Source organism: Macaca mulatta, chromosome 14 (genome assembly GCF_049350105.2).
Source record: "Macaca mulatta isolate MMU2019108-1 chromosome 14, T2T-MMU8v2.0, whole genome shotgun sequence".
Classification (NCBI taxonomy): Eukaryota; Metazoa; Chordata; class Mammalia; order Primates; family Cercopithecidae; genus Macaca; species Macaca mulatta.
In genome coordinates, this window is record NC_133419.1 from 71,670,265 (window position 1) to 71,696,453 (window position 26,189).

Below are 26,189 nucleotides of genomic sequence, written 5' to 3' on the forward strand. Positions count from 1 at the left end.
TCTAAATCATTTCTCTGATCTATATTTTCTCTAGTAGTTTTATAGTTTTGGGTCCTACATTCAGGTTTTTAATCCATCTTGACTTGATTTTTGTATAGGATGAGAGGTAGGGCATCTAGTTTCATTCTTCTGCATATGTATATCCAGTTTTCCCAGCACCATTTTATATAAGGGACTTGAGCATCTGCAGATTTTGGTATCCACAGCAGGTCCTGGAATTAATCTACCACAGATACGAAGGGACAACTAAAGTTGTCTCTTAGGGTTTCTGTGAGTATTAAAGAGATACCACATGGAAAACACTTGGAACCATGTCTGTCATGTAGCAAGTACTCAATAAATGCTAACTCTTCATATTGCTGCTGAGATTAAGAATGCTTGAAGTGACCAGGCACGATGGCTCATGCCTGGGAGGCTGAGGCAAGAGGGTTGCTTGAGCCCAGGAGTTCAAAAACAGCCTGGGCAAAAAGCGAGACCCTATCTCTTTAAAAAAAATAAATAATAAAATAAAAAATAAAAAAAAAAGCTTGAAGCCTGTTGAATGCTGCCTTGTTTGTGGAGTATCAGGTATGTAGAAGAAGAGTCCTGGCCAAAGCTTTGAAACGACTGCTGTAAGATCCCAATTAAATGTTCAGCCTCCTACTGTCTTCTTCCTTTCCTCATGCACCTACTCAACAAGCAATTCTCAAGCCTGTCCTGCGCCTCTATGGTGGCTCTGTGCTTGAAGCTCCAGTGAACCCACCAGAAGCTTGCTATTATCCCTGCCCTCCTGGAACTTACATTCTGAAAGGAAAACAAACTCATCATCCATGACACTGAGGACAAGGCCAGGCAGGAGGCACCACAGCCAATCTGCAAGGACTTAGGAAGGAAGCAGTCTCTGCAGCCTGTTTCTTGTGATCCAGGAAGACCAGAATTCTTCCTCGGCAACTTCCATCTCTCCTTGCCACAGTGTGTCCCAAGCACACAAGTGATGCCATCATTCCCAGCTGCTTCTTCTCTCCCTGTTAAGCCCCACTTGGGCTTTCCCAGTCTCCTTGGGTCAAAGATTCTTCAAATACTTCCTCTGAATCAAGAATCTTTTCTCTTAACCTTTCTTGTTTTGTCTCTGGCTGTCACTTTTTCCCCTTTATATACTACACCTACTTCTCCTCCTAATCTTTTACTCAGTAAATATCTGGAACATCACAAGTAAACAAGTATCTTGTAAGTTTACATTTCACACACATAAGGCCAAGAGCTCCCTGGGGACAAGGATTGTCTTGTTCAACTGTGTAGTTCCCACAATACCTGGCTTAGTACTTCTCTGTGCCCCAAAGGAATACATACATGAAGAAGTGGGCTTTCATCACAAATTCCTCAGGGTCTACAACAGAAATAGGCTTTTTAAACTGACCATTTTGTTCTAACAGTCTCTGATCCCCACTCCAGCTGAAGGTGCTTGTATTTCCATCCTCACCCATTAGCTGGCCAGCCCAGGGCCAAAGCTAATGGGTGAGGATGGAAATACAAGCACCTTCAACATCTGCTACACCAACTTCTTCCTGGTGGGTTTCTCTGGACTACGAGAGTGGTGGCCCCTCCTGGTCCTGCCTCTTGTCTTCCTCTATGTGACCATCATCTCTGTCAAAGCCCTGGTCATCCACATGGTGGTTGCCCAGCAACATCTGCATCAGCCTATGTATATGCTCATCACTCTGCTCCTGGCTGTCAACATTTGTGCTGCCACAGCCATGATGCCTAAAATGCTGGAGGGCTTTGTGCATTATGCTAACCCCATATCGCTGCATGGCTGCCTGGCCCAGGTGTTCTTTATCTACTTCACCTTCCTCCTGGACTACAACCTCCTCTGGCCATGGCCCTGAACTGCTACGTGGCCATCTGCCACCCACTCTGCTATTCTGACCTGATGACCTCCCAGCTGCTGGGACTGCTGGCCATTCTTGCCTTGACATAGAGCCTGGGAGTGGCAGTACCCTTGGTGGTGCTAACTGCAAAAGACCGATTCTGCTGGACAGCAGTGATTCGACACTTCACCTGTGAGTACATTGCACTGCTGAGCATAGCTTGTGGAGACCTGACCTTCAACTGGCTGGGGCTGGCTATGTGGTTGGTCACTGTAACCTCTGATCTGGCCCTGCTGGGGACCTCCTACACCTACATCATCTATGCTGCCTTCCGGATCTCTTCTTGGGGAGCCCAAGCCAAGGCCTTACACATGTGTGGCTCCCACTTATTGGTCATCCTCACCATCTACCTCTCTGGTCTTTCCACTTCCATCATCTTCTGAGTAGCCAAGACTGTGTCCCAGGATGTCCAGAATCTACTCAGTGCCATATACTTGCTGCTTCCAGGGGCCTTGAATCCTGTCATTTACATCGTGAGTACTAGGGAGATCCAGCAACATGGAGGAAAGATGCTCTGTGGAAAGGAAACAGCTTAGAAGGCTGGGGAGAAGCCAAAGAGGCTGCAGAACATGAGAGTGGAAACTGCCAGGGTGAGAGGACTTTACTAACTTGGGAAGTTGAGGCTATGATCTCTGAGAAGAGATAAGCAGGCAGTACTCAGGGACAGGCTCAAATTTCCTCAGCAGATTATGGGCTCAACAATAGGTTTCCTCTTGGTCAACTGTTGCTTGTTAAATTCTTAGAATGTTCTTTGCTTTCACACCCAGTAATAAAATTGCATTTACCTATCTATCCTTCTTAGTTTATTTTCTCCGTCCTCTTTCTCCCAAATCCTGAGAAAGTCCCAACTAATATCTAGATGTATGGGGCTTCACTAAGGGAGTCTTATAGAGCAAGTCATACACAGACCACAACCTGCCTGCCCTAAACATCTAGTCTGAAACAAATAAACAGACAGGCACTTCCCTAGGGCCCAGTCTCTCCCAAACATAGCCTAAGCTTGACATGAAGTTTATTCTGACCTAATACACAGGTCAGCCTAAGGCTTCCAGTCTAATTCAGGTAGCAGGCTGGGTTCTAGAGTCCAGTCAGTCCCAAACACAGGTTTCCTGAGATCCCACAGCTGTACAGGCACACAGGTCAGGTTTACCCTGTGATGTCCAGTCTAACCCACACAAATAGGTCAGGTCCTGCCCAAGGGTCCCCAGTCTGTTATACACCCAGACCACCTTCTTCAGGGTCCCAGTCTGACCCAAAGACCAGAGTAGACTCTACCCTGGGGAATCCAAACTCAACCAAACACACAGATCAGATTTTGAGGCCTCCATGCTGACCTCAGGCACACAGATAGGGTCCTGCACTGGAGCCCAAGTCTGACCCAAAGACCAGACTAAGCCCTGATCTGGGATCCAGATCCAAGTTGGAACCAAAGCTATAGTTAGGCCATTCTTCCCTTGACAGCCAATGTGATCTACCTAAAAGCTAACTCCTGCTTAAAAGACTTCTACAGCTCTGGCTGGACACAGTGGCTCACACCTGTAATCCCAGCACTTTGGGAGGCCAAGGCAGGCAGATCACTTGAGGCCAGGAGTTTGAGATCAGCCTGGCCAACATGGCGAAAGCCCGTCTCTACCAAAAATACAAAAATTAACCCGGTGTGGTAGCGTGTGCCTGTAGTCCTGGCTACTTGGAAGGCTGAGGCAGGAGAATCACTTGAACCCAGGAGGCAGAGGCTGCAGTGAGCCAAGATCGAGCCATTGCACTCCAGCCTGGGCAACAGAGCGAGACTCTGTCTCAAAATTAAAAAACAACAATAACAAAAAACAACTCCCACAGCTCCTTATCATTTACGGAAGGGAAGAGTGTTCAGGTAATGTTCCAGAAAAGGGCTGTGGTGCCTGCACACTGCACAGAATCATCTACTAAACAAGCCTGAGTTTTCTCTTCCTCTGTCAGTTGATCATAGGGAACTCCCCATGAGGCCATAGGTGTAGGCTGAGGAAGAAAAGGTAGTGTAGCAGAATTGGAGACCTCAGGCTTTTGGGTCACTTCTTCATGGTCACTTGTGCCTTCAGGGTTTGCTTGATACTGATTTTGTATACATCACTTCCATTTGATGATGGACTGCTGCTGTGCATGCTCAGCTTTATGGCAAGTTGAATCAGACAACAGCCAGCTCAAGTCACATGGTAATGTTGTGGCGCATGGTTAAGTGTTCAGTCTCTACTAAGGCAAACCAAAAGCTGTTTCTCAAAAGGAGAGTAGTTATGCACAGGGGATGATGGCAGGGCTTTGATCCAAAATCCTAAGCACCTGTCCTGTGATTCACTTACAGGGATCTGCCAAAGGCTCCAATAAGCATCTCTATGTGCCATGGCCACTTCAAGCACCACTGGATCTGAGGGATCAGATGGCCCAAGTAGCAGAGAAACTTCCCTGGCAGCCTGGACCTGTGGCAGTGCTATCTCTTGTTCTGGGCCCCAGAACTAGCAGCTTTTGGTAAACAGGATGGAGTAGCATGCCCCAGTGTGCTGCTCCAAATGAAACCTAAATTCAATGGGAGTAATTAGATTTCAGAGTGGCATATGGAGGCACTCGATTGCCATAACCAAGCTGGAAATGGTTACCATTTTTTACCTCCAAGACTCAAAGAGGTACACTAAGTATCATGCCTCTTTCTTGCTTGTAGGAGGGTCAGATGCAACAACTTATCCTTCACCTTAGAAAGGGTATCTCGAAATGCCTCACACTAGATGCCTAGAAATTGTCCTATGTAGAAGGTGGTCCTGAATTTTAGTGAGATTTCCCACCTTCTGACATGCAAGTATTCTACCAATGAGTCTAGAGTAGTCACTACTTCTTGCTCACAGGTCCAATTGATATAATGTCACCAATGTATTGGACCAGAGTGATCTCTTGTGGAACAGAAAGCTGATCAAAATCCTGTAAACTAAACTATGATGTAGGTTTGGAGAGTTTATATACCCATGAGGCAGGACAGTGAAGGTGTATTGCTGGTCTTGCTGGCTGAAAACAAACTTGTTTCAGGTAGTCTTTACTAAGGGGTATGAAGAAAAAAGCATTTGCCAGATCAATAGCTGCATACCAGGTACGAGGATATGTGTTAATTTGCTCAAGCAATAGAACTGCCTCTGGTTGGAGTCATCACCCAGTTAAGCTTATGATAATCTATTCTTTCTCCAAAATCCATATCTTCTGCAAAGGCCAGACAGGTGAGTTGAATGGGGATGGAGTGGAAATTATTTCTGCATACTTTAAGACCTTGATGGTGGCACTAATTTCTGGCATCCTTCCAGGAATGCAATATTGATTTTGGTTTATCATTTTCCTAGGTAGAGGCAGTTCTAGTGGCTTCCACTTGAACTTTCCCACTATTATAGCCCTCACTCAAGTCAGAGAACCAATATGGTTGGTTCTCTGTGTCCGCTGCTGAGTGTATCTATTCCAATTATGCATTCCCAAACTGCATAGTGAAATAACCACAGGATGGTTTCAGGGATCCCTGGAGCCACTGTGAGACAGACTGGAGCTAAAACTCCATTGATCACCTGATCTCCATAAGCTCCTACTCCAATTGGAAGACCACAGTGACATTTTAGTTACCTGGAACTAGTGTCAGCTTAGAGTCTGTGTCCAGTAATCTTCAAAAGGTTTGATTATCTTTTTCCCAATGTAGTTACTAGTAAAAGGCCATAGATCTTTCTGGGAAAGGCTGGGAGAAAGATTTAACAGTATATATCTTTGACAGTGCAGTGGGATCCTTCCTCAAGGGGACTTGGTCTCCCTTTCATTTGAGGGGTTCTGGGTCTGTAAACCAGTTCAAATCTGGGAATTGATAGAGGGGCCATTATTCTGGTTTTATTATTCAAATTAGATTTGTTCACTTAACCTAAAACTCTTCTGCTTATACAGATCAAGTTAGAATTTAATAGATTCCCCACGTATTTCACCTCGAGGAATTCCATGATCACCTAGCCAAACCATATCTCTGTGAGTCAGACTTGTTTTTTTGTGTTTTGTTTGTTTGTTTTTGGAGACAGAGTCTTGCTCTGTCACCTAGGCTGGAGTGCAGTGGCACCATCTCAGCTCACTGAAGCCTCTGCCTCCTGGGTTCAAGCAATTCTCCTGCCTCAGCCTCCCAGGTAGCTGGGACTACAGATGCGCACCACCACACCAGGTTAATTTTTGTATTTTTGGTAGAGACAGGCTTTCACCATGTTGGCCAGGCTGATTTCAAACTCTTGGCCTCAAGTGATCTGCCCACCTCGGCTTCCCAAAGTGCTGGGATTACAGGTGTGAGCCACTGCGTCTGGCCTAGTCAAACAATTCTGATTGCTGCTTTAACTCTGCTGTCCATTACAGTAACCATTTGAACTACTTCCTCTATAGTATACCAAGGCAGGACTGGCATTTCAACTTCATTTAGGGCAAATTTTGGTTCATGTTTCAACCAAGCAACCAACCAGCTAGAGCAGGATCTTTTTGATCCCCCATGCTGCAATATTAAATCCAAAATCTCTGCTTTGTGGGCCCCTATCAATAAACACTGCCTGATCCAACTTTATGTTCCTTCCACCATTATTACGTACCTTAATATCCATTTCCACACATATTCTCAAATGGGAAGAGTCATGTAGTTCTTTTTGAGTGTAGCACATCTCCTATATCTCACTTAGTACCTCACCTTTGGGGCCTGCTGGGACTTGGATCTAGTTACAGGTTTAGAAGGAAAGAGGGGTGGTCAGGGTGGGTCCTGAGGACAATCAGCAGAGTCCTGTAAGGCAATTATCTCAGAGGAAGACATTAGTTTCCTCAGGGAAAGCAGTTAATGTCAATTAGATATAATCCGATTGGGTAAATCAGTTATCTCTGCTTCTACTGGCAATGAAGACTCATCAGAATTTAGAGATTCAATATTACCAGCTTCATCAGGATCTTCCCATGAGTCATCATTCCAATTTTCATGATCCCATTCATTCCCAGTCAATATCCTCACTTTAGTAGCAAAGGTACCCTGCAAGGCTGGGAATTCAATTTGCATTGTAACTCAGGCACTTGCAAAATGAGATTCTGGGTTTGGTTTCAGAAATCTCAACTCTGCAGCTACAGAAGGTAAAGTTTCTTTCAAATCAGACAGACAAATGTTCAGGTCTAGTACTTAAGTTGAGAATTCAAATCCCTGAAGTCATCCTTTTCTTTCTCCAATTTATCCAGTGCAATTAAGAGCAAGCAGCCAATCTTATTAGTTTGACAAAAAGGTTTGAAGGTATACATATATCTCTGTCAAAACATTAACTGAACATGCACTAAAGGAACAAAGACTTTGGCGATCATACGTGATAAAGAATAGTCTCTGCAAAATTAGTTTGGGCTGGGCACTGTGGCTCACACTTGTAATGCCAGCTCTTTAGGGGGCTGAGGTGGGTGGATCAGTTGAGGCCAGGAGTTCGACACCAGCCTGGCCAACATAGTGAAACCCCATTTCTACTAAAAACACAACAAATAGCCAGACATGGTGGTGCACACCTGTAATCTCAGCTACTCTGGGGACTAAGGCATAAGAATTGCCTGAATCCAGAGGCAGAGGATGCGGTTAGCCGAGATCACACCATTGCATTCTGGCCTAGGTGACACAGCGAGACACTGTCTTAAAAAAAAAGTTTGGAAATGTCTCAAATGGAATACTACAATCTTCAACATAGCAATGAAACAAAAAACAGTAAGCTCTGGAGTAGAAGAATCTGATTACTGGAGTTACCTCATTATAATAGTCAATTTCAACAACAAAAATCACAAGGCATACAAAATAAAAGAAAGAAAACATGGCCCATTCAAAGTAACAAGAAAAAATGACAGACACCATCCCTGAGAAAGCCAAGACATTGGATTTACTCAACAAAGACATTAAAACAACTGTATTAAATATACTCAAAGAGCTAATGGAAAAGATGAACAAATAAATAAAGGAAATCAGAAAAACAATTATTAACAAAATCAGAATATCAACAGAGACAAAAATTACAAAGAAGAATAAAAATTCTGGAGTTGAAAGAATAACTGAAATGAAAAATTCACTAGAGGAGCACAATAGATTTGAGCAGGAAGAAGAGAGAATCAGAAAACTGGAAGATAGGACACTGAAATTATCAAGTCTGGGAATAGAAAGAAAAAATAAAGAAAAGTAAATAACGCCTAACAGACCTATGGAAGACCATGAAGTTGACCAATAGATGCACTATGGAAGTCCCTATAAGGAGAGAGAAAGGGGAAGAAAAATTATCTAAATAATGGCCAAAAACAACCCAAATTTAACAAAAGACGTGAATCTACAAATCCAGTAAGCCCAGTAAGTCCCAAGTAGGATAAAGATAAACTCAGAGACCCACACCAAGACACATTATAATGAAATTGTCAAGTCACTAAGATGGCTATTATAAAAAATATGAGCTGGGTGTGGTGACTCACACCTGTAACCCCAAGACTTTGAGAGGCTGAGATGGGAGGATTGTTTGCGCCCAGGAGATTGAGGCTGCAGTGAGCTATGATGGTACCACTGCACTCCAGCCTGGGCAACAGAGCAAGACCTTGTCTCAAAAAACGAAACAAAACAAAAACAAAAATATAAAAAATAAGTGTTGGTGAAAATGTGGAGAAAATGGTACCCTATTGTATTGCTGGTGGAAAGGTAAAATAATGTAGCTGCTATGGAAAAGTTTGGTAGTTCCTCAAAAAGTTAAAGATAGAATTACCATAATTTCCAGCAACTGTATACATACCCACACATACCCACGTATACCCCTGTATACATACCCAAACGAATTGAAAGCAGGAACTCAATAGATACTTTTAAGCCAGTGTTCACAACAGCATTAGTCAAAATTCCTTAAAAGGAGGAAAGAACCCAAATGTCCATCAAAAGATAAGTGGATTAACAAAGTGTGGTAGCCTAGGTGTGGAGACTCATGCATGTAATTCTAGCACTTTGGGAGGCTGAGTCAAATAGATCCTCTGAGACCAGCCTGGCCAACATGGTGAAACCCTGTCTCTACCAAAAATACAAAAATTATCCTGGCATGGTGGCATGCACCTATAGTCCCAGCTACTTGGGAAGCTGAGACACAAGAATCACTTATCACTTGAACCCAGGATGTAGACGCTGTAGTGAGCCAAGCCAAGATTGTACAGCCTGGATGACAGAGCAAGACTGTCTCAAAAAAAAAAAAAAAAAAGTGTGGCATACATAAAGAATGAAATTTGGATACATGCTATAAACTGTGAAAACATTATGCTAAATGAAATAAGCCAGACATGTATTCCATTTATACGAGGTACCTAGAATAGGCATATTCATAGAGACAGAAAGTAGAATGGAAGTCACCAGGGACTTAGGGGCAGGGAAATGAGGAGTTAAGGTTCTTATTGATACAGAGTTTCTGTTTGGGATGATGAAGTTCGGGAAACAAATAGTGGTGATGGTAGTATAACACTGTGAATGTGCTTAAGTCACTGAATTGTATGTTTAAACATAGGTAAAATGGTAAATTGTATGTTATGTATATTTCACTACAAGAAAAAGAAAAAGGCATAATTTCCTCCCCGAATTCTCAAAGAACAGAAAATTTTTTTTCAAATTTGACTTTTTTATGAAAGTAAACGACAAAATTAATCTCATACAATCACTTAGAAATGTTTAGCTTTATTTCAGAATAACCTATAGGACCATATCCAAATAAAGGTCCTATCAGTACTTCTCAAGAGTTATCACTCAGTTTTGCTTCTAGAGACCCACCAGTCAAAGCAGTAAAACTAAATCTCCTTAACAAAACTGAAGTCATCAGAAAATCAGTGCTAAAGGGGTGATGAAACTTTACTTAATCACTCCCTGTATGCAAGAAGACTTATTGCATTCCTAAAACTTCTACTTTGATTCCCAATATATCTGTTTTTTTTTTTTTCTTTTTTTCAAAAGCATCATTTTGGTGAAAATTCCAATATATGAGTTTAAAAAAAAAAATCATTATCATCGTAACAGTACTTTAAATCAATTATTCCTTTTGCCTGCAACAGGGTCCAGCAAAGCCTTACCACCTCAAGCAAAATCCACTACACCTATCTATGCTCAAGAAGTAGTTTGGCTACTGAAGACTTGCTGGTCTCTTCCAAGCCTTTCCTCAGGATCCACACATCAGACATTCATCTCTATTCTCCAAAGAGCACACCATGGCTGCTGTGTTCCTCTCCTTCTCTTCTTCCTCCTTTGATATCTTTTCCTTATCTTTTAGCTTCTCCTTATTTAGAGTGAACTGGATTGGATTAGCCGCTGGTCTTGTCCTTAAATAATACATCCCAGTCTTCAAACCCTATAAGGAAAGTAAAGACAATGATTAGGAGAAACTCTGTGAGAATACTAGACATTCCTGGCTGGGCGCTGTGGCTCACACCTGTAATCCCAGCACTTTGGGAGGCCAATGTGGGTGGATCACTTGAGGTCAGGAGTTTGAGACCAGCCTGGCCAATATGGTGAAACCCCGTCTCTACTAAAAATAAAAAATTACCCAAGAGGGGTATTGCATGCCTGTAAATTTCAGCTACTTAGGAGGCTGAGGTTGCAGTGAGCCAAGATTGTACCACTGTATTCCAGCCTGGGCAACAGAGCAAGACTCTGTCTAAAAAAATATAAAATAAAATAAAATAATAATATTAAAATAAAATAAAATAAAATGCATTCTTGGCCAGGCGCAGTGACTAACACCTGTAATCCTAGCACTTTGGGAGGCCGAGGCAGGTGAATTGCTTGAGACCAGCCTGGCCAATATGGCAAAACCCCATCTCTATTAAAAATACAAAAATTAGCTGGGCGTGGTAGCACACGCCTGTGATCCCAGCTACTCAGGAGGCTAAGACATGAGAATCGCTTGAACCCAGGACAGAGGTTGCAGTGAGCCGAGATCACGCCACTGTACGCCAGCCTGGGCAACAGAGTGAGTCTCTGTCTCAAAATACATACATACATACATACATACTTACAGACAGACAGACATAAAATAAAACATTCCCATGAACCAGATCAAACCTTTTTTAAACTTGGAATTCTATCTCCTCTAGGAGTACTCTCAAAAATGCTTTGCGAGTCAGATAGAAATACCCTGTTCTTTTCACCCCTAAAACAGGCTTATCTCTTTGGAAAGGTCAAACATTTTTATTCTTTTGTCTTTGTTTTTATGTATATGACTTCCAAGTTTGCCCAAGACAACATGTCTGCCTTAGGTTATAACTATTTAGAGAGCTAGACTGTGTCTCTGTATAACAACAGACTAAAAGACTTCAAAGATAAAGATCATCATCTTCTATTCAGTATCCTCAGTGCTGGCACCTACTGGATGTTCAATAAATGTTAAATTAAAAAACAAATTTATAATTCTACTTAAATACCCAATACATTATCAGGGAATAAGAACATAATCTAAAATTACCGACTTTACAGCTGGCAATGACTAGGCTAAGTAATCTGGCTTTCACTTTATAAAGTGAGAAAACAATGGATGTTTTCGAATAGTGGGTTGAGGTGTGCAAAGTTTTATTTGAGGAATGGTGGTAATGCACACAAAATGGCTGGGAGCAGAGATATTAGAAGGAATAAGGTCAGTTTAGAATAACAGCAGCAGAAAAGGAAGGAAGATATTTAAGAAATAATACAAAGGAACAGTCAACATAACTTGGTAATTATACAGAGAGTAAAGGAAGGAAAGGATCACAGGTAACTCCAAGTTTTCAAACCTAAGAAGGAAATAAACCTAACAGAAACAAGAAAATCCAAGGCAAGACCTTGATCTGGTACAAAAACCATCGGCTGGTTTTAATATTCTGGATTTGAACTTAAAGAACTTCTAGGTGATAATATTTAATGGGTGGCTAGAACATAAAATCATTCCAATGCCAAAATATCTCAAGCTGGCAATTAAGTCCTCCTTGATATTCTCTACCAACCTGCTTCCAGCCGTAGAAGTGCATACTAGTGAGTTTGCCATAGTTAGGCTCAGCAATGTGGATATTCAAAGATTGGCTTTGATCAATGAAAGCACCTCTCTCAGCTGCCATCTTGAGAACGGTTTTCTGAGAGATTTCCCACACAGTTTTATAAAGTTGCTTCAGGTCATCAGGAATTTCTGGTATGCTCTAAAGAAGGAAAACCAAATGTTTACTTTACTCCAGTTAAAGAAAGCAGTGTGTAATTAATAGTGACACAAGGTTTGACCCTGGTTTTACTTCCTTCCAGATCTGACCTTACTATTCAGTATCATATGATATGATCCTTATCAAGTTTACCAAGACTATTTAGGATGTTGAACAAAACCCCATCTAACCAACCAAATATCAATCTGGTGACAGTAATTTCAGCATCCCTTTTTTGTTGGTTTTTGATTTCCAATATATCTGTTTTTGAGAATTAAAAATTGGTTTATGACCCAAACATTCATTCTTCTAGAGGCACTTAAAGAAAGGAAAGCAGCAATAAATGACCCTTGAGTTTTGCAGAAAACACAAAAACCAAGGGCTGTAATTCACAGGGATCAAGGTAAGCAATGAGATAAAACCCTTTAAATAAGCTAGGATTCCAAACTCCCTTTGGAATCCAAATAAATCAGGTTTTCTTAGGTCTAGGGTTAACTTTCATTAAAACACACAGACTAGCTAATGCTAATTTCTGTCATCAAATATGGAACTGTTATAGGACTCATCATCTGTGTTGCTAAGCAGACCAACATTTAGCCAGACACCTCTATCTGCAAATAAATGCCTCTTGACTCTTAGTTGCAAATATTTACACTATTTGTGACTCTGTCTTTTGGACTATCAGTCCTCAACCATGATTTTTAAGTAAGCTTGACTCTCTTAATTTCAGTCTATCGATGATCCCCCAAATTTTGATGTACTTTGGAATCACCAAAAGAATCTTTAAAAAGTATTAATGTCTGAGACCAGGCACGGTGGCTCATGCATGTAATCCTAGCACTCTGGGAGGCCAAGGCAGGCGGATCACCTGAGGTCAGGAGCCTGGCCAACATGGTGAAACCCCGTCTCTACTAAAAATATAAAAATCAGCCGGGCATGGTGGCAGGCACCTGTAATCCCAGCTACTTGGGAGGCTAAGGCAGGAGAATCGTTTGAACCCAGGAAGCAGAGGTTGTAGTGAGCCATGATCCCACCACTGCACTCCAGCCTGGGCAACAGAGACTTTGTCTCAAAAAAAAAAAAAAAATTGATGTCTGGCTCCTGCTCCTAAACATTTAATTGGTAAAGAATGCAACCTAAGCTTCAGAATTTTAAAAGTTCCCCAATTGATTCTAAGATGCAGAAAAATTGAGTACTACTATTTTATATTATTACATAAAAACAAGATGGTAAGGGCTATGTAAAGATGTGTACAATCCTAGCACAACAATGAAGAGGTGAACACAGCTACATAAGCAAAGCCTAGATGAACACAATGAAGTTATTTTCTCCATTGTCTGGCATGAGTGAGGAGGTACCACAATGTCCAACTCAGCCCCTGCAGAGCACATTTCATTTTCATTCTATACCTGAATAGAGCCATTGCATGCAATAATCTGGTTTTTCATCTCTTCATGCCATAGGCCCCGCTCAGTAAGATCTTTCAATAAGTGAGGATTTACAATCTGAATAGAAAAGCAGAAAATATATGAAGAAATAAACAACAGTGACAGCTTAGAAAAGACTACAGCTTTGAAGCTTAAACTAAAATCACTTAAGAATTATTTAATGCTAGATTGCTTGGTAAATTCTATTTTTATAAAAATGAGACATCAATGCCACCACACAAAAGCTATATTCCTTTAAGATCTTGACATCTGTTATTCAAGAAACAATATAATTAGCCAGGCATGGTGGCGCAGCACGCCTGTAATCCCAGCTACTTGGGAGGCTGAGGCATGGGAATTGCTTGAACCCGGGAGGCAGAGGTTGCAGTGAGCCAAGATCACACCACTGCACTCCAGCCTGGGTGACAAAGTGAGACACTTTTTCAAAAACAACATCAACAACAACAAAAACATTGTGGTGTGGTAATCATTATATAATATATACACATATCAAATCATTATACTGTATACCTTGGATTTATACACAATTTTTATTGTCAATTATACCTTAATAAAGCCGAAAAAATATTTTAGTTAAAAAAGAAACATACAGCATTTGCAAAAGTGAAAAGAATAGCGTCTAAGATGGGTAAATCTATAAATACTTAGGTTAAAAAAATTAGAAACGTATCCTTCTCAAACTTTACAGAACTTTATTTCAAGATATCTGGAAATTCACAAATAGTCTTTTAAATTGAGGTTCTCAAACCCTAGCTACACATAAGAATTACCTGGGAACCTTAAAAACAAAGAAACAAAACCACTGGTCTCACCCACCATAAATTCTAATTGGTAACCAAGTCTGAAAACCACTGCCTTAAATGATACTTCTTTACATATTTTGAGTATCCTAACTTAAGCATCTGGGGGAAGTTATACAATACATCACTATGATTACATAATGATTAAACATTATGTTAACTCTACTATCAACAACTTACTTTCATACTTGACCCTCAGTAATTCATTTTTTCAATAGATTATTTATTAAATGCCTATTGTGCTGAAATATTAATAACAAATAATAATATTGGAGATGAAGATGACTCTCTTTATCAAAGCTTTGCACCCAAACTAAGAAAATGGGCAAATTAAACACGAGTGAGCATTTACTCCCAACATCAGGCTTTCAAAAAGTCTCCCTGTAGGGCTGGTTGTGAACTGCTCACCTGAAATTCTCCTGACAAGACTCTGCGAGTATAGATGTTGCTGGTGTAAGGTTCAATGGACTCATTATTCCCCAGGATCTGAGCAGTGGAAGCTGTAGGCATCGGGGCAATAAGTAAACTGTTTCTTATACCATACCTACAGAAAAGGAGATTATCAGGTAGTAGTCCCAAAGCTACAATCTGCCAGGAAAGTAGTTACTTTAAGTCACTGTAGTAAATATAGATAAATGTAGTAAATGTAAATGTAACATCATACATGCATTGAACTCACATGTTGACTTTCAAATTAAACTACTACAGGCAGGCAATTCCACAGTATGGGTGCTATTATAGCTCCCTCTCCTCTTAAATGTCTGACTCCTAAACTGAATTAGTATAATTTTTATTGTTGGCAATCCTTATCATGCCATGATTTATGCCACTTGGACTGTGGCACTCAGGAATCATAACACTTGATACACTATCTTGCCTAGGGAAACATTCAAAGTGATGTTGAAGCGCTCCCCACCTGTATTAGGGTATGCTCATCCAACCCTCATTCTTTTCTAAGTGCCTATAAAATCACTGTGCTAGGCCCCTTCTGGAAAAATAATAATGAGAAAGTGGTCAGAATCAGACAAATATCATCGTAATTCTCCATTATCCTGTAAACAGGAAGAAATTATGCTCAAAGTATATTCTTCAATTATAAGTTCCTGGAAGAAGGTTAACATCTTTTGACAAATCAATGCCCAAGAGTACTTAAGAGAGAATATACTATCTGACACACTGAGAAATCTCCCAACTGCCCCTAGCTCACCTTCAAAGCTCAGCCTAACTGATACCAATTTTAAAACATCTTTCCTGATCAGGCAGGCACAAATACAAATGTCAAATACAAATATCTGCTCTGCAAACATTTTCTCTGACTTGTACCTTTCCATACACCTTAACTACTTGTCTTCTTAGTCTCAAGTTTTTAAAACACAGAGCCTGTATTTCCTACATTCTATACCTATGGATTCATAAGATGCTTAGCATACAGCCTCATATCCTGATGGAGTCTGTACAACTGGATATAGTTTGGCTGTGTCCCCACCCAAATCTCATCTTGAATTGTAGTTCCCATAATCCCCACGTGTTATGGGAGGGACCTGGTGGGAGGTAATTTAATCACGGAGGAGGTTACCCTCATGCTGTTCTCATGATAGTGAGTTCTCACAAGATCTGGTTTTATAGAGGGCTTTTCTCCCTTTATTCAGTACTTCACTTGCCGCCATATTAAAGAAGGACCTGTTTGCCTTCCCTTCTGCTATGATTGTAAGTTTCCTGAGGCCTCCCCAACCCTGCAGAACTGTGAGTCAATTAAACCTCTTTCCTTTATAAATTACCCAGTCTCAGGCAGTTCTTTATAACAGTGTGAGAACTGACTAATACAACTGGGTTCTCTACTTTTTAGTTTTTATTATCTTTTCATTTACTTTTTTTGGGGGGTGTTTCTCCACCTTACTCTGTCACTTTGTAGTGAGGTATCAAGCAAACCACCAACTATCTTCATGTCTTTACTGCCTCATCTGTAAAATAGCAACACCATCTGTCTACAGACAGGAAACTGTTGTGAAAAGTCATACATATATGATATATTCAAACTATGGAATTGTCTGTAATAATTAAAAACATTAGGTAGATCTACATGTACTAAAAGAGAAAGAGCTCCAAAATAAATCACTAAATAACAAGTCTCAAAATACATCAAGTCTTTTTTTGAGACAGAGTCTCAGTCACCTAGGCTGGACTACAGTGCACAATGTCGGCTCCCTGTAATCTCCACCTCCTAGGTTCAAGTGATTCTCATGCCTCAGCCTCCCGAGTAGCTGGGATTACAGGCACGCGCCACCATGCCCAGCTAATTTTTGTATTTTTGGTAGAGACGAAGTTTCGCCATGTTGCCCAAGCTGGTCTTGAACTTCTGATCTCAAGTGATCCGACCACCTCAGCCTCTCAAAGTGCTGGGATTACAGATGTGAGCCACGGTGCCCAGCCCAGAATACAAGTTTCATCACATTTATGTGACAAAACCGTGTGTGTGTACCTATCCGCAAATGTACTGAAAAAGATCTAGAAAAATACACTCCATTAACAAGGCTTATCTCTGGGAAAAAGAATAAGTTACTTTTTTGGTTTGTTTTCTGAGACAAATGGTTGGCAGAAGTATGAAGAAGGGCTTTTACTTTCTATTTTATTTCTGCATTTGAGCTTTATTAATAATAAATTTGTGTTCATATACTAATTTTGAAATTAGAAAAAAAAAGTCATGTATATAAAAAACTAGGCCATAGTATTTTGAGGGGGGAAAAATATATATATATATATAAATATATAGTACAGGTCCATTTTCTTAAAAGTTGAATTTCCCATGTAAATACACTCTTGGAAGTGTGTGTGTACTCTTGGAAGAAAACCGAAAGGATGATAAGATGCACACAGGGTTTCTGGGGGAGGCAGTATTAGTATAATTTTCATTTTCTCTTTCCAAATCTATGTTTTCCTAAATTTTCTAACATTTATTATTTGACTAGGAAAACAATTTTAATTTAACAATTTTAAGGCAAACAGTTATTTTTTTAAAGAGCATTTTAAAGCTACTGTCTCATTCTCCAAATATTAATCACTTTGCATATGCATTAACCCATAAATGACAAAGTCATCACGATAGAAAACAAAAACAATTTGCTTTGTTATTCACTCTGCAAAACATTCTGCCTGCTTTCGAATCAATTATGCTTATTAATTTGAAAGGTCTACAAAAACTCAATTTTAAAACTTTTCTTTCCTATAGTTAAAACACATTACCCTCCAAAAACTCTTCCAAAATCCCTTATTCCTATGACAAAATCCCTTATTCCTATGACAATCAATTCAAACAAAAGCCATTTATATGGCCGATGTAACTAAATTGGGAAATAAATAAGAATCATAGTTGGAAAAAAGCCTTAATGAGAAAGAAAATTACCTAATCTAGGTGTGTTAAGTTCCTAAAATAAGATCAACTAATAATAGCAATTCCTACCATGTACTGAAATGCTTTCATTGTGCCAAGCAACTTGCAGGTTGCTATATATAGATTATCTTACAAAGTTTTTTCCCAAATAGTTTTGTGAGATAGGCCATTTTAGCCCCATTTGTAATAAATGAGTTTAAGAAGTTAAAATGACATATCTAACTTCTGAAGATCCAGAAGGTGAACCTAAACCCTTCTGCCTTCAAAGCTACTTTACATCTCTTCACTTACTTTGCAATGTTCTCCTTGAGAAGGTTCCAGTCCCATAGGTCCGTAGGAGTAACATTCCACATATCATACTGAAGAATCTAAGGAATACACAACTCAAATTTATTCTACAGCAAGTTAAAACTATGAAAAAAAAAAAAGACTAGCTGCCATGTCACCACATCCCGACAAATGCTGTCTTCTAATCGACCTCTATGAGGAATACAAGCTCCAGAGATTTTCCTGTACAAAATTCCATGTAGTCATATTGATCAGAAGCAGGCTAAGAAAACTGATTATCCCACATCATATCTACAAACCAGAAAATCCTAAAATTCCTAAAAGCATGTGGCTGATACATTCTGTTTTTTTACAGTAAAAATGTTACTTTAACCTTGTCTTTCTTCAGTGCCTTCATCTGTCCCTTGATCTGTTTACTTAGCTAAAAACACCTATTTTCCTCTAATACCAGCAGGAATGTCAGAAATAAAATTAACATTTTATATAGAAAAGAATCATAGTACTGATAATAAAGGCAGTGAAGGCAGAATTCTAACACAGCTCCTCAGATTCCCACACCTTGGTGCACAGGCTATTTATAATCTCCACTTGAGTATGGACATGACTTGAGAATAGGATGGATGTCACTCCAGTGATTATGGCAAAGGTGAAAGGTTTCTGCAGATGTAATTAAGGTTGCAAATCAGCTGATTCTGAGTTAAATAAAAGGAAGATTATGCCAGGAGCAGTGACTCATACCTGTAATCCCAGCATTCTGGGAGGCCAAGGCAGGTAGATCACTTGAGGTCAAGAGTTCAAGACCAGCCTGGCCAACGTGGCAAAACCCCGTCTCTACTAAAAATACAAAAATTAGCCAGGCGTGGTGCCATACGCCTGTAATCCCAGCTACTCGGGAGACTTGAGACAGCAGAATCGCTTCAACCTGGGAAGCAGAGGTTGCAGTGATCTGAGATCACAGCACGCACTCCATCCTGGGTAACAAAGTGAAACTCTGTCTCAAAAAAAGAAGGGGGGGGGTGGTGGAGGGGTGGCGGGGAGATTATCCTATGTGGACCTGATTTATTAGGCGAAACACTAAAAAGAGACTAGAGTGTGCCCCTTTTGAAATGAGAGATGGTCTCTCCCACTGGCCTTAAAGAAGCAAGATGCCATGAATCCTTGAAATATATTTTGCCAACAACGAGGTGAGCTTGGAAGAGAACTCTGTGTCTCAGATGAGACCACAGCCCTTACCAACATCTTGAACACAGACCCAGAAAAGAAGGCCCAGCTAAGCTAAGTCTGGACTCCTGACGTCTGGAAACTGTGAAATAACGAATGCATGTTTTAATCCACAGAAAATAAACACTGGCAGCATCCCACTTATATTATTTTAGCAATGACTAGTTCTAAATAAGAGATTAAAACAGAGTATCCTTTTTACTCCAGAGGACAAAGGTACTGAAGTTTCCTATGGCTGGTGCAACAAATTACTAAAAACTTGATAACTTAAAATAACAAAAATGTATTCTCTCATAGTTCTGAAGACCAGAAGCCCAAAATCAACATGTTGGGAGGGCCACACTCCCTCCAGAGGCACTAGAAGAGATTCTGTTCCTTGCCTCTTATAACTTCTAGTGGCTATCAGCATTCCAAGGCTTGTGGTTGTAACACTCCAATTTCTGCCTCCATAGTCATGTTGCTTCCCCTTCTGTGTCTCTTGCAGGACAACTGTCATTAGATTTAGGGCCCACCTGGATAATCCAGGTAAATCTCCTTATCTCAAGGTTCTTCATTACATCTGCAAAAACCCTTTTTTGAACCAAATAAAATGAAATTCACAGGTTCCAGGAATTAGGAGGTGGACATATCCTTTTGTGGGGTCACCATTCAGCCCACTACAGGTACTCACAGGCAAAAACAATTTCATCCATATACTTACTCCTTTGCTAACTGGAGAGCCCTCATAGGTTTCGTATGGGCCCTGCTCCTTGGCAAGGTCACAGCTGGCTTCCAGGGCGCCATAATAAATAGTTTCAAAGATCTGCTTATTTAGTAATTGGGCTTCTGCACTCTCAAAAGGGTATCTCATCAGGATAAAAGCATCTGCCAGACCTTGTACCCCAATTCCAATGGGGCGATGACGTTTATTTGATAGGCATGCCTTTGTGTCAACAGATTTTAAAGAAAAGGAGAAAATATTACTGAACAGGAAAATCAACATTCTGTACTAAATGAGACAGACTACCTCTTTTTCTCAAACCACTTTACTGACAACCATTTAAATAATGACTTGAAGATCATGATTGATTCCTTTCAATTTGGATTTCAATAATTACCAATAAGCAGAGAAATATATTCATACCTCTGGTACAGGATAGTAGTTTATATCAATAATTTTATTCAAGTTTCGGACAACGACTTTAGTGACTTCAGCCAACTTCTTAAAGTCATATGTGTGTTCTGATGTGACATACATATTCAGGGCCAGGGAAGCCAAATTACAAACAGCAACCTGGAATGCAAAAAACAGGTCAAGAATCACACAATTTTTATTTCTACTTCCTATGTCAACTACACCACCATGTGAGCCTCTAATACTCTCAAGACAATAAAATGTTAAATTTTTATATTTGACTTCTCCCTCTTCATCATTCATCAGTCCATTTCTAAATCCCACTGATTCTATTTCTTCAATACCTAGTCATATGTGTTAGTGATAACATGCATCAGCAAAATAAGATAGAGAGAGAATCCTGTGTTCCACAGTACACAGCTCTATTACCAGACATATATCACACTATGTTATAATTAGCTTTTTACATATACCTATCTCATTATTCAGTAGATAAGTGCCCCTACAATATGGTAGCCACTGGCTACATGTATCTGTTTAAAATGAAATAAAATTTGAGTTTCTCAGTTGCACTAGTCATATTTCAAGTGCTTAATAGCCATCAGATACAGAACAATTCCATCACTGCAGAAAGTTCTTCAAAGCACACATGTCCACCTCACCTTCACTGATATTCTGATAAGCCCTTAGCAACAAAAGATTCCAATTTGTGATTTCTGAAAAAGCTCTTCCACTACACTAGTGTAGTGTTCCTCCACTACACTAGGCAGTGAGCTTCACACAAGGATCATTTTATTTATATCTTTAGCACTAGCAACACATCTGGCACATAGTAAGTCTTGATAATGCTGAATGAATACACTTTCTTTTCCATTTTGGTTATGACTATCCCAAGCCAAAGTCTTAAATTCTCTCACCTGGACTACTGAAAGTTTCCCAATTGAACTCTTGATGCCCTTCACATCTACTCCATTCTACACATGTTGCCAAATACCCATTTTTAAAATACAGCTTGAATCACAAAAGTCTAATAAATACCAGGGAGAAAAATAGGCAGGAAAAGAAGACAGAGAGTACTTGGGATAAAGATGAAGGGGGTGTAATTTTTAAACAGAGTTGTTAAGAAAGACCTCACTTTGAAAACGTTGCATATGAACAAAGAACTGAACAGGTTAGAAAGCAAACCATGTGGCTATGGGAAGAGGGGGTGCATTTTAACATTCAAGAGGGAAGAAAGAGCAAAAATTCTGAGGTAGGAGCATGCTTGACATGTTTGAGAAAAAGCAAGAAAATCAATAAGGTTGGAGCAGAGTGAACAAAGGAGAAAGTAACCACAGATGAGGTGGGTTATCCAGTTGTGTAGGACCTTGTAGGGCATTCTAAGAACTCTGGATGGAAAGGAATGAAGTACTGATATATGCTACAACACGAATAAAAGAATATGTTCAGTGAAAGAAGCCTGACACAAAAGGCCACATATTATATGATTCCATTCCTATGGAATGTCCACAAATCTAGAGACAGAAAATATATTAGTGGTTGTCAAGGGCTGAGGGAAGAAGGGAACAGGGAGTGACTGCTAATGGGTAAAGTGTTTCATTATCTAGAGTGATAAAAATGTACTACAGGCTGGTCACGGTGGCTCATGCCTGTAATCCCAACACTTTGGGAGGCCGAGGGGGGTGGATCATGAAGTCAAGAGATTGAGACCATCCTGGCCAACACGGTGAAACCTCGTCCCTACTAAAAATACAAAAATTAGCTGGGCATAGTGGCGCGCGCCTGTAGTCCCAGCTACTTGGGAGGCTGAGGCAGGAGAATTGCTTGAACCCAGGAGGTGGAAATTGCAGTGAGCCGAGATCAAGCCACTACACTCCAGCCTGGTGACAGAGACTGTCTCAAAAAACAAAACAAAACAAAACAAAACTACAATTAGATAGTGGTAATGGTTGCACAGACTTGCAGATACACCCAAAAAATAAACACACACACACACACACAACAACATGAATTGTACATTTTAAAAAGAATGAATTATAGCTCAATTTACAAAAAGAAAGAACTCTGTTGACGTTGCAATGAGCCACACTCCAGCCTGGGCAACAGAGTGAAATCTTGACTCCCTCAAAAAAAGGAATTCTCCGTGGGTTAGCAAGCCAAAGAGTAGTTTTGTGCAGACAAATGACATTATCTGATTTTTATTTTTAAAATGTCAGTCTAGCCTCTATAATATAATCTATCTTGCATAATAGTTACTTCAATATATGTCGATTTCTTCCAACTAAATTAGAAGTTTCCAGAGGACAGCATATTTATTTATATTCTCAGAGTACTTAACACAGTGTTTTATATATAGCTGGTGCACAATAAATTTTGAATTAAAATGTACCTTAGCAGTATATTTAACTCAATTTCCATTTACTTCCTGACTTTTCATTTGTCTTTTTTTTTTAAGGTCCTAGAATTGAGGATCTACTCCTTCCTCATTTCCATAGTTTACACCCAATATCAAAGCAGCCTGTCATCCTATTACTGCAACCATCTCCCTAGGCTAACCTCTAACCTCTTCTCACAGCAAGACACTCTGTAACCAGACACAAGAACCATCGTTTTCTTTTCTTTTTTTTTTTTTTAATTTATTTATTATTATTATACTTTAAGTTGTAGGGTACATGTGCATAACTTGCAGGTTTGTTACATATGTATACTTGTGCCTTGTTGGTGTGCTGCACCCATCAACTCGTCATTTACATCAGGTATAACTCCCAATGCAATCCCTCCCCCCTCCCCCCTCCCCCCTCCCCATGATAGGCCCCGGTGTGTGATGTTCCCCTTCCTGAGTCCAAGTGATCTCATTGTTCAGTTCCCACCTATGAGTGAGAACATGCGGTGTTTGGTTTTCTGTTCTTGTGATAGTTTGCTAAGAATGATGGTTTCCAGCTGCATCCATGTCCCTACAAAGGACACAAACTCATCCTTTTTGATGGCTGCATAGTATTCCATGGTGTATATGTGCCACATTTGCAAATCAAAACCACAATGAGATACCATCTCACACCAGTTAGAATGGCGATCATTAAAAAGTCAGGAAACAACAGGTGCTGGAGAGGATGTGGAGAAATAGGAACACTTTTACACTGTTGGTGGGATTGTAAACTAGTTCAACCATTATGGAAAACAGTATGGCGATTCCTCAAGGATCTAGAACTAGATGTACCATATGACCCAGCCATCCCATTACTGGGTATATACCCAAAGGATTATAAATTATGCTGCTATAAAGACACATGCACACGTATGTTTATTGCGGCACTATTCACAATAGCAAAGTCTTGGAATCAACCCAAATGTCCATCAGTGACAGAACCATCGTTTTCATTTTAACATTTTGATACTATTTTCCTGTCAGAAACCTACAAGGGCTTCTTATCTCTGGGACATGTCAGTTTCTACCTTCTATCTCCCTTCTCCCAGCCATAGCCATTTCTCCATATTCCAATAATTAATCTACTTGCACCATCAAAACAGACTTACCTGCCACACTGCACAAAACCCAGCCCTGTCTCTGGCATATCATACAGACCACTCTTTCCAAATGGAAAGCTTCTCTCTAAAACTTTTTTTTAAAACATGAAATCCATGTCCCATTTCTAGCCTTGATTCTTCTGTGAAGTCTCTTTACAGGCTTTGAGATTAGAATTGGATCTCACCATTCACTGAAAGGACTCTCTTTATGAGCTTACATACTTTTTTTGTTGCTGTTTTTGGTTTTTGTTTTTCTTTTTGTTTGTTTTGACACAGGGTCTCACTTTGTCACCCAGGATGGAGTACAGTGGCACAATCTCAGCCCACTGCAGCCTCCACTTTCCAGGCTCAAGGCTTACGTACTTTAAACTGAATGTACATCCTAACACATTTTTGTGTGTGTCCTAAACCAACATAACTGTATATTTCTATTTTTCTTGAGTAAATGTTATTACAATGATGTGTGTATAAGAAAAAACTGTGTCTTTCCCACACGGCTTAGACTAAAAAACATTTATAGGCACAGATCATACCCTTTCCTTCCTTTGCTCTCTGCCTTTAACAGTATTCTTCTGCTTACCACCATGCAAACTCCCTTCACTTACCTCAAGTGAAGAATTCACAAATTCCTAAGGTTCTTTTCTTAGTACTCTAGAAAAGTACTCTTAGTACTCTAGGAAATGCCTAAGGTTCTTTTCTTAGTACTCTAGGAAGAATTTTTTCTACCTACCTCATCTTTGCTGGTGTACTCCACTATTTCTGTGCACAGGTTGCTGCATTTGATGGTTCCCAGGTTCTGCTGGTTGCTCTTTCGATTACAGGAATCTTTGTAGAGCATATATGGGGTGCCTGTTTCTGTTTGAGACTCAATGATGGCATACCAAAGCTGCTGAGCTTTTACAACTTTGCGGACACGACCTTGTTTCTCATAACTGAAAGGCACAGATATTATTTAATATATATTCTCTATATTTATTGTATATTTATTTACAATGTCTACGATATATATTTATTGTAGACAACTTGAAGACATTAAAATATAAAGTTATGAAAGCTCTTAAATTTTTTCTAAGTTTTGCTAAAGTAAAAAAGGAATATGATACTTATTTTACTCTGGCTAAAGCCATAGAGGAAAATGAGGCTTTAGGCTCCTTCAAATGATCCCAATCCCACTAAACCAATAATATCTTTCATAATAAAAAGGAGTAAAAACTAAGGAAACCAAATCTCTTAATATTGTGCTAATTTTTTTTTCTTTTTTGAGACAGAGTTTCGCTCTGTCGCCCAGGCTGGCTTGCAGTGGCACTATCTCAGCTCACTGCAACCTCCACCTCCGGGGTTCAAGCGATTCTCCTACCTCAGCCTCCCAAGTAGCTGGGACTACAGGTGTGCAGCAGCACGCCCAGCTAATTTTTGTATTTTTACTAGAGATGGGTTTCACCATGTTGGCCAGGCTGGTCTTGAACTCCTGACCTCAAATGATCCACCTGCCTCATCCTCCCAAAGTACTGAGATTACAGATATGAGCCACTGCACCTGGCCTATTTAATTTTAATAAACTATTGACATATGTATCCTAGTCACTCATGATTCCTTTATGCAATATAAAGCATAGCTTATCAAAAGTACTATATGACAGAGCAAAATAATAACCCTGCTAGTCATCTTAATTTTTATAAGGATCAATTAAAAATCCCAAGAACCTATTTATACATTCCAAAGTTTTAAGAAAGAAGAAGACGCAACTCAATTTTGGTGAAGAGTTAGGAAGCAAATATGACCAAAATTATTAGTCACTTTTTCTCTTAGATGCTTCAAAAGATTCTTGACAAGTACTTTTGATATTTGGACCCCCGAAATAAGAGAAACCATGATTAAAACAGTATTGTTTTACTTTATATTTTTCCCATACCTTTCATATAGTTTCTCAAATTCTTCTCCCCAAACCTCATCCAGACCAGGACACTCATTTGGACACATCAAAGACCAGTCCTATAAAGGAAAGGACAAAATCACTCATAAGAAACTTAAAATAGCCAAGCATAATCCATTAGAAACACTGCAAGCATAAGGTGACTTTTACAAGTTCTCTTGGAAATTTGCTGTAGAAATAATCATTTTCAGGTTCAGGCCCAAACATCTAGGTCTGCCTGTTTATACATGACCTTTCAAGCATTTAGGTCACAAAGCATCTACTTTAGAGAACAGAAATATAAGACAAGCACAGCATCTCTTAACTTGTTCAGAATGCCTTCTGTGGCATCACACATAGATGGGCTCTTCCTAAGCATGACTTAAGATGAC

At 39.8% G+C, this 26,189-nt stretch overlaps 1 protein-coding gene and 1 pseudogene across 16 annotated transcripts in view; one reads left to right on the forward strand and one right to left on the reverse strand.

Annotated features, from left to right (window-relative positions):
- Positions 1–1,490: 1,490 nt before the first annotated feature.
- On the forward strand, positions 1,491–3,012 carry LOC100428753 (olfactory receptor 52B2-like; annotated as a pseudogene).
- Positions 3,013–9,604: 6,592 nt separating this feature from the next.
- Positions 9,605–26,189, reverse strand: part of RRM1 (ribonucleotide reductase catalytic subunit M1) — a 45,930-nt gene continuing 29,345 nt past the window's right edge. For 13 of the 16 annotated variants that reach the window (XM_015115041.3, XM_077961186.1, XM_077961190.1 and 10 more), the window contains 9 exons: positions 25,798–25,877; positions 24,616–24,817; positions 20,370–20,519; positions 19,947–20,168; positions 18,029–18,105; positions 14,758–14,893; positions 13,511–13,606; positions 11,916–12,104; positions 9,605–10,288 (listed from right to left, as the gene is read on the reverse strand). In XM_015115041.3, coding sequence (XP_014970527.1) covers positions 10,100–10,288; positions 11,916–12,104; positions 13,511–13,606; positions 14,758–14,893; positions 18,029–18,105; positions 19,947–20,168; positions 20,370–20,519; positions 24,616–24,817; positions 25,798–25,877 — 1,341 coding nt within the window. In that variant the 3' untranslated portion in view covers positions 9,605–10,099. 16 annotated transcript variants of the gene reach the window in all.